General features: G+C 32.4%; 1 protein-coding gene across 1 annotated transcript in view; it reads right to left on the bottom strand.

Moving 5' to 3' along the window:
* Positions 1-405: 405 nt before the first annotated feature.
* The window catches only part of Emp (epithelial membrane protein), a 36,765-nt gene continuing 23,130 nt past the window's right edge, over positions 406-14,040 (bottom strand). The window contains exons 2-6 of the mRNA XM_072902439.1: positions 9,181-9,518; positions 7,535-8,032; positions 6,867-7,065; positions 4,497-4,705; positions 406-2,435 (exon numbers count right to left, since the gene is read on the bottom strand). Of these exons, the coding sequence (XP_072758540.1) occupies positions 2,193-2,435; positions 4,497-4,705; positions 6,867-7,065; positions 7,535-8,032; positions 9,181-9,518 (1,487 nt within the window). The 3' untranslated portion in view covers positions 406-2,192. The remainder of the gene's footprint in view (positions 2,436-4,496; positions 4,706-6,866; positions 7,066-7,534; positions 8,033-9,180; positions 9,519-14,040) is intronic.

Here is a 14,040-nt window from a genome sequence, read left to right as displayed (position 1 = left end):
GATATTATTATTTAGTATAAATCTTGACTTTTTTTGCAGTCACCTCCGACTTACGTATCGTTATTCCCTCACGTAATGTTTTCGGAAATAATTTTTTTCGGCGAATTGATTAATTAACTCGTTTGCGTACGCATATTAATATACTGACGTTTGTAACAACAATAGATTTATTCCGAGAAGCGAAATAAATGTTTAATTATTTGTTAAACGAAGGGAAAAACTCGTTTTCGCAAAAAAGCTGTCTTCTCTTGCGCGCGATACGCGTATTACAAATATATAAAAACCTCGTATCGATCGTGTTGTGTGTAAGAAGCGATAACACGCGTAATATATGACATTTACGTGTCGTAATAGGTCAGCGTATGGAGTAAGTGGTGTGGGAATGGAATGATTGTGAACACCAAATTGATATTTCACCATAAAATTAATTCTATCGTATATTTTCCTCACCTGTTGCATTTTCATGAGTTTTTAATTCCGTCCTTCATTGCAGAAAAAACCCGAAAAGAAATTCGAGGAATTTTTATTTAAATTCCCGGAACGAGAGAGAGAGAGAAGGAATACATATGTATACGTGTGTGACAGAATAAAGTATAAGTAGAGTTGAAAAGCTTCCTTCCTCCCCTCCGCCTCTCCTTTTCTCGGGAATTTAAATCAAAATGTGTACTTCTTTTGATACTTTATTTTTTTTTTTTTTTCATAGAGTTATACGCACGCGATTTGTGAGTTAGTAAAATACATATCAAAAGAATACAATCATATGATGATTACACTGACACCAATAATCTGATTTTTCTCGCGTGTCTACGCACATTTCATTTGGCATCTTTTGATTTCTATTGTACAAAAGTAATTTTTTTATTAGGTCTAATTATTAAAATAGATGTATGTCTACGTCAAATAATATTATTTATAATAATAATAATAATAATAATAAAATAATAGTAATACATGTACAAACGAAAATAACGAGAAATAGTACATTCTTGATAATTACAATTAGTAAACGATAACGACGGCCAAGTCCTATGTACAGAAAAAAAATTTCTGTCATTCTGCTATTGATATGTCTCGATATTACACACAAACTCCTCGTCGCATAAAAAAAGAAAAAAAAAACACTCACGCAATCCCGATTAAAGTCGCAAACGTATCTTGGCCTCGGGATGCTTCATGGACGGAATATCAATTTCATATTCGATCTTTACGTCACAGTAATTCACAGCGATAGTTATACGTATTGTCTCGCCCGATTAAACGGCGATGTAAAATCCTGTAATGATTTCATTCGTGGAACAAGGAAAGCAGCTCATTGATATACAATTCGGATATAAACTGGTATGTTATAAATGTCATCGTAAATTTTTCACAATCACCAAGTTCCTCGGAAAAATGACATAACTCTGGATTTTCATTTCTATATCCATAGTATATCGAGAAAAATATTGCAGAAGCGTAGAGATAAGATTTTGACAAGATTTTTTTTTCTTTAACACATTATATATAATACAGAATAAAAAAATGTTATTAAATCTAATTTTAAATATGTAACCAGAGGTAATAAAATCTTGTTTACTTGTCCCCTTGAACTAATTAAAAATTTTTAATTTGACAAAACTGTGTCATTTTATTTGCTAAGAATTTAAAAAGATATCGATTCTAAAAATTCATCGAAATATTATTTATTGCCAAAGTATTTTTCTCAATATATGAATTTTCGAATAGTTAGGTCGTTCTTTTACAGAAAAATATATACCATCGATTTGTCTCAATTACAGTTCCATGATAAAATAACAATAATATGTAATACTGATACACTTGCTCCACAAATCTCGAATTTATTTGTACTTACGCGACCCGTTCATCTGTCGAAATACTCTCCCGAAAAAGCGGGAAGGAAAAGAAGAGAAGCACATGCGCGTGACGTAATATAAATTAATCTAACACATCGACGTGCGCGCAAAAGGGCCGATAAGATTCGCGTCGTTCTCTCTCTCTCTCTCTTTCTCTCTTTCTCTTGAGAAATTCGCCTATAACAATCCTAATGGAGAGATAAAACGCATGCCCATCGCCTTACAAAATAAGCGAGATTATCGTACAGGTCCTCGTCGCGGGATAAAACTCGAAGCACTCGCGCACTCGTCGAATCCCCTCAATCACACGATCCGCGAATTTAAATTTGACATTGGTGTTTACTTGCTGAAGGCTAGATTCAGCTGGCCAGTCTTGGTACTGGTCGCGTTTGCCGGCAACGGACTGGTGAGATGCAGCTTCTCCTGACGTTTGGCGGCCCGGGCTAAGCACATGAACGCTCCCAGCAGGACAATCGCGCCGATCGCGGCCAGGGCGCCGGAAACCGCGGCATGTGCCACAGGGGGTACGTCCACCACCAATTTCAGCAGGGTTTGCATCTCTTTAGGTAGCTCATCAACACACTGCAAGATAAAGAAGAAGGATATTATCTGATTACGCAATCAATTTAACGTTTAAGTTATTTATTTTGACAATTATTTTAATTATTTAGCAAATTAAGTATATTTAATATAATATAAAGTTTTATATATATTTAAATATACAATTAAATAATATAAGTAATTTAATAATTATTTTAATCCTTGATTGATCAAAGATATCTTTCAACGTCATGAATTATTTTTTTTTTCTTGATTAAATGACTTACTAAATTATTCGGATTTTTTATTACTCTTTGCCGTTAAATAATTTGCATATACATTCTTTCCTCTCCAATCTCTTGTATTGAAACATATAATACCTAAGTATCTTAATATTTCACTATATGTGTAATTCCGTATATCTTATTAGCAAAGTTGTATGTTAATGAAAAAATTTGTAAGCTGTTCGGGAATATAAATAGAAAAATTTCTCAATTTATTTAAGACAAGATATCTCGCCGGAGTTTTGTCGTCTCGTTGCAAAAAAAAGATCGATCTTTTTCGTTTTAGCAAACATTTCGAACGAAAGTTTGTCGAACCGTGAACTTTTGCGTAGAAATTCTCTCTTTCAAATCCAAAATAAGCACTCTTGAGTGAGAAATTTCTTCGTTAATGTCGCATTGTATTCAGGAGACACCGTCGAACTCTTTATTAGCAGCCACGGGATGCAAGTTCCATTAATATGAATCATGAGCTAAAATGTGTGTGGTATTCTACGCGTGCACGGTATTCAAACGCACGTCGTTTGCGATGTTACATCCGCGCAAATGACGAACGGTAGGCACGTTCACCATTGTCGTCGAAGACAAAAATAAAATTTTACCTGTGCTCGATGACGGCGATTCGTAAGCAACGCGACATTCCTTCGTTAGTAATGTATTGTAAATGAAGAAATACAGACATCCCAAAGAATATAATTAACAAAAAAATGGCACGTATTTTTAAAAGTGAAAATTTAAACAGAGATTATAACGATAATATTATAATTATTTTATAATTACAATTAGTTTACATTTTTATTATTATATTGTATTATATTTATATATAATATGTTTATATTTACGATTATATGATTTTACATTTACATTATTATATTTATTTTATATTTATATATTTATAATTAAATATATTTTAACGCGTATAAATTCTGTTTTATTATAATTAAGTATAATCATTTTTTATTTTGTTATATCAATTAAACTAGCGGACAGAAATTTTACTCACAAATTTTGCTTCCACATTTTCGTATTTTTTCTATTTATTTAATTAACATAATAATAATTTAACATATATGTAGTACCTATTATATTAGTATATTTGTAATTTTGCGAACACAGCATAAAAGGCAAACGTCCTTCGTTTACGTCTACGTTCTCATTAGCATCATTACTGAAAATTTATGCTACGTTAGCAAACTTAATGAATTGACGCGAATTGCTACGAACGCGCATTTTCTTACGCGTTTCTTATGCTTTTTTTTCAACATAATTATTAACCGTGAAAAAGCGGTCGTCCCCACTTGTTGCCTTCATTTGCATCCTATTAGTATCTACAATTTGATACGCGAGCGATAATCGCCGCGCTCTCTATGCTTGTTTGATATATTCATTGTTATACAAGTTGATGCGTAATAATTTAGACAAAAACACGCGATGACTCATATCTAATCATCTTAGAAGAGAAGTGCTGTCAGAATTTGCAATTGCAAAAATAATATAATAACGCGCGTGTGATGTGGATTTTTGCATATCATTATTGTGAATCACAATAGATCGATAATAGTAATCGAGCGAGAGATTCTATCCGCATATTTGTGAGAGATATATATTATTTATATTTAATTGTTAAGTCATTATATAATATGTATCCAGTATTAATAGCTATTTTATTGCGTAAGAATATTTTATTATATAGTTATTATATATATATATATATACATAATTATTATATTATTATAATATATACATATTAAAACAACTATGGAGATAATTACTAGAATAATAATTATTAAAATAATTATTATGATGGCCGTTATATACTTACATCCTCGAACCACATAATGGGAAAAACGATGTCGGGGAACGAAGCGACCTGTTTGATGTCTCGCACTTGGCTAACCGCGAGATTTACTTGTATCCTTGCTCGTGCTTTCATAGCCGTGCCCATTATCGGCTGCACATCAATATAAAGCTGATGTTTTTCGGCTTCTGGTGGCGATATGCCCGTCACAGCCTCTCGTAATGTTTGATCAGCTGGAAAAAACGATCAAACGTATGAGCAACGTGATCGAGGAAATCTTAAGAAAATATATCAGTCAATAAAATAAATTACTACACGAAAAATAAAATTTTAATTATATTAAAATCGTAATTATATTAATTTATAAGATTTATATTAATTTATATTAATATTCTATTATTACGGGAAATGTAACAACTGCTGTAACAGTGGATCAATTTACACTGAGCTGGCTCAATAGACAATATTCTTGTTTAAAGGCATATCTTTATTCTCGATATGTAAATCTTGAAATATGATTATATAATCATATTTCAAGATTTACATTCGTTATATAACAAATACAAATTGCTTGTTTGAAGATATTTAATCTAATTCTACTAGGAAAAATATATATTCATATTATTTAAGAATACCTAAGTGTCATAAAAGAGAAAAAAATGTTGAATAAACAAATACACAGTATAAATTCAAATTATAATAAAATTAAGATAATATAATATTATATTATTAAGATAGATATTGTAATATGAAATATTAAAATAAAATTAATATTAATATAAAATTATAAAGTCTTTGTAAGAAGATTATATATGGCTTATGCATTAAACAATTGCATTAACTCAAGTACATAAATTTTAATTTATTTGCTTGATACTAACTTTTTTTATGTTCAAAGTAATCAAAAGTTACTTTGTATTATTTTTTGTCATAAGGATGTAGCGTCACAGTTAAGTGGCGTTTAATCATCGCTTTAAAGAATTATACTTAAGAAACGTAATATCGTTCCAAAATGCGAAACGACTCGTAAACATAAAAATATTATTGACGTTAACACAGCGGAATCCATCAATCTTGCTTATTCGAATTTTATGCATTCTTTCTTTTGACGTTACTATTTTTGTATTTCTGTTTTATGCCTGGTAAAATAAAACAAAGCGGTTCGCCTAAAATCCGGAGCGCTGAAAGTAAAAGTTGACAGCGCGAAAAATTCGCGCAATAAATTCAGGCAAGAGAAAGAGCCCGTGAAATATTTTGTGGGAGAATCGTGGTATTCCGCAATAGACGCGTGAGAGAAAGAGATTGTTGCTAAAAGAAGAAAAAAATAGACGTCGTGGTAAAACGGACTATTGAATTGACTTCTCTCTCTCTCTCTCTCTCTCTCTCTCTTTCTCTCTTATGTGCTCTGCGAATCCGGAAACGGTACGACACATGAATTTCGCTTAAGAAATTTGTGCACGCTTAAACGATCTTTGTAGAAATCAGCTGATCGTCTGATTACCTGTTCAACGTAAAAGGAAAGACAGGTGAGAAATAGCGCGAGAAACTGTGAAATCACACGTCAAGAATATTAATAGAAAAGAATTATATAAATTTCAAGACATAAAATTATTTAAATATAATTTTTAATTATTTTAAAATATAATAATAATAATTCATTATACAAGTTTGAAGATATGAAATTTTTGTAGAATAAGAAACTTTATATTTTTGAAAAAATTATTGTTAATATTATAATTTAATTAAATTTTATAAAATTTTAATTTTTAATAATTCTAAAATATAATAATAATTCAATAAGAGAAAGAATTATATAAATTTCCCAGAATGAAAATCGAGTGAATGTGCATTCACAGTCATAAAATCATCGAGAATCGTTTTGCAAAAAGTACAACGCATTTATATTTAAATATAAGAGATAAATTTATCGCGAAATATTAAACATAATTAACAGCAAATTATGCTACAGTTACGTAAGGTAATATACATTTTTCGTGATTCGAGATTGCGGAACGATATAAATTACGACTTAACGATCGGTTGGGTGACATGCGTCAGAGATTCATGGCATGATGTTACGTCAAATATCAAACGATATGTATCACGTCGTGATTAAGGAAGTCCGTGCAGAGTCAAATCCTAGTAATAATAATAATTATGAAAAAAACAAGATGTGATTTTTGTCACATGTCAATCATTCCGCGTCTTCTCGATATCTCCTTCGAGAATTAAAAATATCTTAACGAGCGTGACAATTAGGTCTCTCTGGTTAAAAATAATTGGAGTTTCTTTTTTCTTTTCGCAAAAATGATTTCTAAGCAAAACGCTCTGTTATATACCTACCTATATTCTATGTTTTATACTGTTATATACAGAGATTACTACAACACTCACCGAGATAGAAATGCGGGAATGTAAGAAGAACCGGCGAATCATACTGACACATGGAAACGTTAAATGTGCCTTCTGGTGCACATGGTGGTCCAGCTGGACAGTAACATTTCTGCGACGGTAAATTCTTCTCCGAGGTGAAGACATTTGTCGGAGGAGAAAATCTATAACCGGGAACTCCTCCGGCGGCTATCACTTCACGCTAAAATACAAATTTTCAATTTTAAACATTAGACTGCCGATTCAAATTGATTCGAAAATTCAAATCTATATTAGATAATTATTCTTAGATATTTCTGATATTTTCAATATATTTATAAAAGATAAAATTGTCTGAAAAAATTGAGAGCTTTAAATTACAAGGATTAAAAATTTAAATAACAAAATAAAATAATCTTTATATAAAATTCGGTTATCATTAAGATACAATTTTAAATAATAATAAAATGTAATAATTGATATAAATATGATATAAATATAAAAATATAAATTTAAATAAAATAAAGTGAAATAAAGCTTTCACCTATAAAATACAGTTAGTATTAACTAAATTATTGAAAGAAAGAGAATATTATATTTGCTTGTTTTCTTTAAATCTCAAGAATTTAAAGTCTTGAACCGCTTATCGTCTCATCAACCGGATTATTGAAAGTGCTTAAGAAAATGCAAACCTGAAAAACCAGCGGCAACGTCCTGCAGAGATCCTTCTCGAAGACCTTGAGCACAGTGTCCTTGGTGATATGGGGTGGAAAGATACTGCCATCGGTGCCCATGATGGAGTCGCATTCTGACGTGGTCCAGAAGCCGAGACTATCCTTGCCGTTCCACCTGTCCATCATTCCGAACTTGGTGATATCGTTAGCGCCCGTGAACATTGTGTAGACATCTGGCATGGTGGAATTCTTGCCATAAAGAAGACCGAACTGATCGTACGGCAGTTTTTGCTCTTTAGGCACCACGTCCTTGGCCAGTTTCAGCAGGGGGTCCTCGTAACCCCAGAGCAGTTGCTCGACCGACACCTCGACGAACGGCTTGATCTTGAGAATGTCCATGATGGATGCCATCGCAAGCCGTAGAAAACGGGCAGCGTGTTTGGATTGGGTGGTAGCCGACAGCATGGGAACATTTGGTACGACCACGAGATCATCCTGGGAACCGGCTGATAGCTCCTAAGATTTTAAAGGAAAGAGAAAAGGTTCGATATCGACTTGCTTTAAGATTCCGCTGAGAGAAAAAAGAATCTGACTAAATCGCTCGTTTAATGGATTCGAGCTAAATGGATCCAATAATGGGGATGTTGCAAAAGGATTAATGGACAATAAAAGGAACAGCAAACGAAAAAGAAGAAAAGATAAAGATAAGACTAGTAATTTTAACAATTAGACATACAAATAAAATATAATATAAAATATGTAATAAAATAACGAAAAGAATGAACGTGTAAAGTTGTGTAACATATTTTTCTAAAGAAGCAAGGAGAAAAATACAATGATCAAAAAGTCTACGTATATTATTACGTAAACCAATGAAAAGCTCTTCCGCATATTATTCATAAATATTTCGATTACGTTTCCTCGGAGCAAGAAAATGATCCGCGTTTTCTTTCTTTGCCACCGAGTTATGCATTAATACATCCAGCTACATACTATAAAAGCGTTTCTCTAACGAAGGTAGAAAGTCGCCAGGAGTGATTTCGATGCGCGAACAAGAATAGCTGTGCAAACGAGATGGCGACGAGGCACGTATCTATACAGCTGATTGAAATAACGCGATGGTGATGAGATGGCACGATTATCATGCAACGCAACGCCGATTGGGTGGCTTTTTTATTTAGCACTCGATAATCTCATGTTTCTCGATAAAGGAACAATCAACGGTCTTACGTAATATATTCCGAGCGCTAAAGATGAGTTGAATGCCAATCACGCACGGACGTTCTCTATATAATATAATTATTCTCCACATAAAATTATATAAAGCTTCGATATTTCTATCTTTATCGCTATTTTAATTGACGTGCTTTAATACTTGCGTAAAAAGATTACGTGCTTTCTGTTTATTATTTATTTATATTGTGAAGAACACAATATGTAATGTATATAATTAAATATATTTAAAATAAAAAATACATAAATTAGCATCTTGATACGTACATTAAAATGTATCAATGTGACGACATGCTTTTTAAATTAAAGTTCCGACAAACACACCCGCACACAGTCTCCAAAGTACCAGGGTTAATTTATTAAATGGATTAAAATTTGCATTTTTCAATTAGAATTACGCTATAAACTATGACATGTGCGACGAAGCTTACCTCGTTAAAGGTGAACGTTTTTTTGACGTTATAACTAACAGTTCCATTGTCGTTGAAGGTAATGTTGACCTTTTCCCAATGCTGTAGATAAACGTAGGGGCCCAATTCTTGTAGCGCCGGTTTCTCACCGTTATTTAGAAATTCGTCAGCGTTTGTTACATTATAGATGTAAATCTGCATGCGCGGTACCACCGGCGGTGCCTTCCAAAATTTAAACGTGCGACCCCCTTCTTGTATCGCGAGCTCTTTACTGAGGACGAAATCGATAATATTTGGAAATAATACTGCCAAAACGGCGGCCAGGATTATCAGCAGAGCTCCGATCGCAACTGCCGTCCCTGAAAAAAAAGAGATAAGATGATAATTATAATAACGAATTAAAATATTTAAAATTTAAAATGTATAAATTAAAATAAATATAAGTAGAAAAAAATTTGACCATTTTTGTAAGATTTTTTTCGAGATTTTTAACAGAATTTTAAAATACATTTGTATGAGATGAAAAATCGAAAAATGCGAAAAAATATTTCTTATACTGTTTGAAAAATCAAATAAATAGGATTAAAGAGAGTCTGGATTATGAATTAAAAAATAAATTAAGCTTCTTTTATTTAATTTTTAAATTAAAATTAATTTAAGAATTAAATAATCAGTATCAAAAAATTTGCTACAATTTTTAGTAAATAACTTTTAAACGAGTAAGTGAATCTAAATCAAAAGTTTTGCTAAATATGTGAAAATTTTTATTTCGCTGATAATATTTTTTCTGATCAAATTTGTTAATAATAAAGTGCTAAAAAACACAATTTTCCATAAGAATCAATAACTAACTTTAAATTTATTAATTTTCAAAACCGTAAAAAAATTATGATCAAATCTTGCATACAGATACTCAGAAGAAATTGTAATAGAAGACAAAAATAATAATAGAAAGGTCTACGAAATAGTCATGTGTTCGTCAATGTTTTGACATATGCATCCTTAATACTTCTTTTGCAATTTCCTATCCTGATGTATGTATAGTGACCCTGAAATAATTGGCAAGTAACCAACACTCGTCTTTCGCGACTATCGCGAGAATGGTTACATCATGATCGTCGGTCGAGGTCATCGACCTGCGATTGATTCGATTAGTTAGAAGCTGAATGCAAAAAAGGAACAAGGTCAACCGGTTTTGAAAACCTTTAGGCGACGTCTCCTTGAAATGGTCGTTTTTTTTTAGTTTCCCACATACCGCAGTTCTGTATCTTGAATAAATTTTATGCCCGTATATCGCGTTATAATCCTCTCACCTGAGAGCGAAACAATCACCGAATATAAACCAGTCCTACAACACACTTTGTGCCTTTCTCGTAAATATTTATCCTTTGGCGGTTCGTTTTCCGCCTGTGCGTTACGTATATTATTATTTTTACGTCATGCACTACTATACGTTTACGCGGTGTACTTAATGCTGCAGTTATTCGCGATAAATAAAACTGCGCGAATCTAGTAGGGGAACGTGGGGTAGAACGGCCAACGTAAGCATTGAGCAAGTTTTCGATATATTAAAAAAAAATAAATCAATCTTTTTTTTACTAAAAAAATCCACTATAAGAAAAAACACAAGTTTATATAAAATAATAGTTTAAATACACGAGATTATTGATTTAGTAAAAGCCTAGATTTTCGTGATATACTTTTCATGCGGGGTATAATGGACTACCTCCAAAACTTATTTATTTCATTAACATTGATGTCTAAAACTTCTTAAAAGTTGTATATTATAATATGATATAAGAATATAGATTTGTATTTTTAAATGATAACTATAAATTGATAAATAAAAACAATTCTCTTGTTATAATAAATATTTTTCTCTTTAAAACATGGAAAAATATCCTTTAATGTAATAATTTTCTTTCTCTTATATATATATATATCTCGTTGATATATAGTAGCATTCTCTTTCGGTAATAAAATAATCCAGATTAATCTAGCATTATTGAGCCGACACCAATCGCGAGAGGTATACATTATAGGTGAAACGTATGTGCTGCCAATAATCTCGTACACGCTTGATTATACAGTCGACAATGCCGAGATCTCTCACGATCTTACTTTCTTCTCGCGATAAATTGTGAGGACTCGCGGAAACATCGGCGCCGTTGATACACGTATTATTTCGTTCTTCGTTTTGCGACGCGAAATTATTACGAAATCACCGCCCCCGCGACATGCAAGCGGAAGAAAGCTGGCTGGCAAAAGCATCGGCGTCGCGGGCTCGCTTTCTAACAGTCGGCTCGAGAAGTCGCGTCCGCACCTCGCGGAAGAAACGACCGGGCTTCCTTCCCCCTAGAACTCTTCCACGTGTCTCCCGCAGACTTTTCTTTTCCGGCTTTCCACGCGAGCGCGCCTATTTATTTCACGCGCCCGCAAGGCATCGGAGTGTATTTTTCTCTTTGCGCATACATATCACGCGGCTGCGCGCATTTTCTTTCATCGTACGTAGGGAAAAAAAAAAAAAAAAAAATGCAGAGTGTGCGGAAGCGTTAAAATTAAAACATTTATTGCGCATCATATCGTTAGATAAAGCGGTGCTATTTTAGGAGATAATTGGAATATACGACTAATGACGTTTCTCGAGATTTAATTTAATGCTTATTGTGCAAGCGTCAATTTTTTTTAGATGTTTACGCTGATGATGTATATTAATGTTGATTGCGTTAATTAAATATGAATTTTTAATTATATCGTTTTTTATTTCCTTATTAGGACTAGACTAATCCGGCTCTTTCTGAATTTGTTTTATTTGATTCTCCATCTGATATATACACGCGTTTTGTCGTTGAAATATATTGTATATGTAAAAAAACATGAATTTATTTTTATCTTTTAATTGGAACCGGTGATCGCACAACTAAAAATAACATTGAATGCAGAAATTTTATGACATTCTCTCGAGGGAATCAAGAAGACACTATAAGGCACTATTAATAGGAAAATGGAATTCGCTTCTTTTTTATTGCGTTTATTTTTTCCCTGAAGCCGTAATTCGCCTTACAAATGTACATATGTGCAACTATAGCTGTTTGCTCGCTGTCGCGTAAACTCGAGCGAGGAAATTTCTCTTATTTAGAAGCGTTACGACCGCGACCACGTTTTCGAGAGCACTTGACCTCCATTTTCCGCGAAGCGCCGCCTAACTTTGTGAATGAGATACAGCTAGATACATAATTCCGTGCATTGCGTCAATAGAACAATGTGTGTCGGTCGTGCAAGTGAGCAACCGAGACGTGCACTGAAGCCAAACTCTGATCAGTCTTACCCGCGGATACTTGTGATTAGATGTGATTACGCAAATATTTAATTCTATATATGAGAGAGACAACACATTTATAAAATTTACATAAATATTTTTACCATTTATTTTTCTGAAATATTAATTTAAAATGTTTTGTGTACCTACTTTATATATTAAGAAAGAAAAGAAACCATAAAACTGTACTTGACATATTATTAAAATTGAGATTAACAATATTTTATATATAATATTTATAAGTAAAAAAATTAAAATATTTGTATTTATATATAGTAATATTTTATAAATATTTCTCAAGTATTTGCTGGGATAGTTATATAGATCAATCTTTATGATCTGTTTAATCTAAGGTTATAAAAATATTTATGAAATATTTATAAAAAAAAAATATTTAAATAATTTTTTATTAGAGATATATCGTATATATTTTATATTATGTGCTGTCTGGAATATGGTGCATTTACAACATATAGTGTACCTAACACATTCCTGAAATTACATATATAAAAAAAGGAAATTATTTATTATATTAAATATAACAAAAATAAATAATTAATTAAATATAATTAAAATTAAATAAACTTTATATAAAGGGATCCCAATACTCTTTACGCACGAAAATATATACCACATATTGTACGTCGAAGTGAACAAGTTGTGAATATTATTTCAGAAGTTCTCTCGATTACCGAAGAAACTTGATTACCAAAGTACGTTTACGCAAGTGCGCTAAATTCGCGCGGCATTCCTGACCCGACAACTCCCGTCGTCGGCGCGAAAACCAGTGTACGCGTAAAAAAATCGATGCCCGGTTCTCTCGGGGTCTTGCGACACCGCTTTGTGTGCCACGTGCGAACGATCGTACGGCAAAAAGCCATTACGTTTTCAGTCACGTAGAATAAAAGGTACTGGCCAAGACTTCGTGGCCTTCGGAGCGGACGGTTCTACTTTGGCAGATACGATCGGATCTCCTGGTGAACGATCCCCGAGAACTTCAAAATGCAGCGATGAAAAATCGAGATTAATTACGCGCGAGAAATTTGTTTTCTTGCGCACAAAGTAGCGTGACGTTTAAAGTTTATAGATTTATAGATATTTTTAATAAATAAGGATATTTTTTTCTTTGATATATTTTTGGAATATAAAATATATAATATTACATATTTTAAATATACGTTTTATTTAAAAATTATAATCATATTTTTAATTTTTATTATACATTTAACTTATCATAGTTCTGATGAATATTAAATGCCCATTTGTAAAATTGTGTTTTTCTCAAATTTCTGTCATTTTAAAGAGAGATATAAAATTAAAATAATTTTTTCGGAATAAAAAATCTACGTACGCAGATGTGAGAGTGAACGAACGAAGAGGCATGCGTATCATTAACCCATCGAGAAAGAATTGCATGATCCTCTTCGAGACATTGCGGATATTGCAACGCGCATAATTATCGATTGACTTGCGCAGGCAAACACAGAGAAGACGATTACAAATTATTCTCGGCGCTAAAGGAGGCTGACAAGCGACTTCTCTCATTGACATATCGTCGGAAA

The sequence above is a fragment of the Anoplolepis gracilipes genome, chromosome 11 (assembly GCF_047496725.1).
Source record: "Anoplolepis gracilipes chromosome 11, ASM4749672v1, whole genome shotgun sequence".
Lineage (NCBI taxonomy): Eukaryota > Metazoa > Arthropoda > Insecta > Hymenoptera > Formicidae > Anoplolepis > Anoplolepis gracilipes.
The sequence above is the reverse complement of the archived record's forward strand: the minus strand, read 5'-3'. Positions and strand labels throughout refer to the sequence as shown.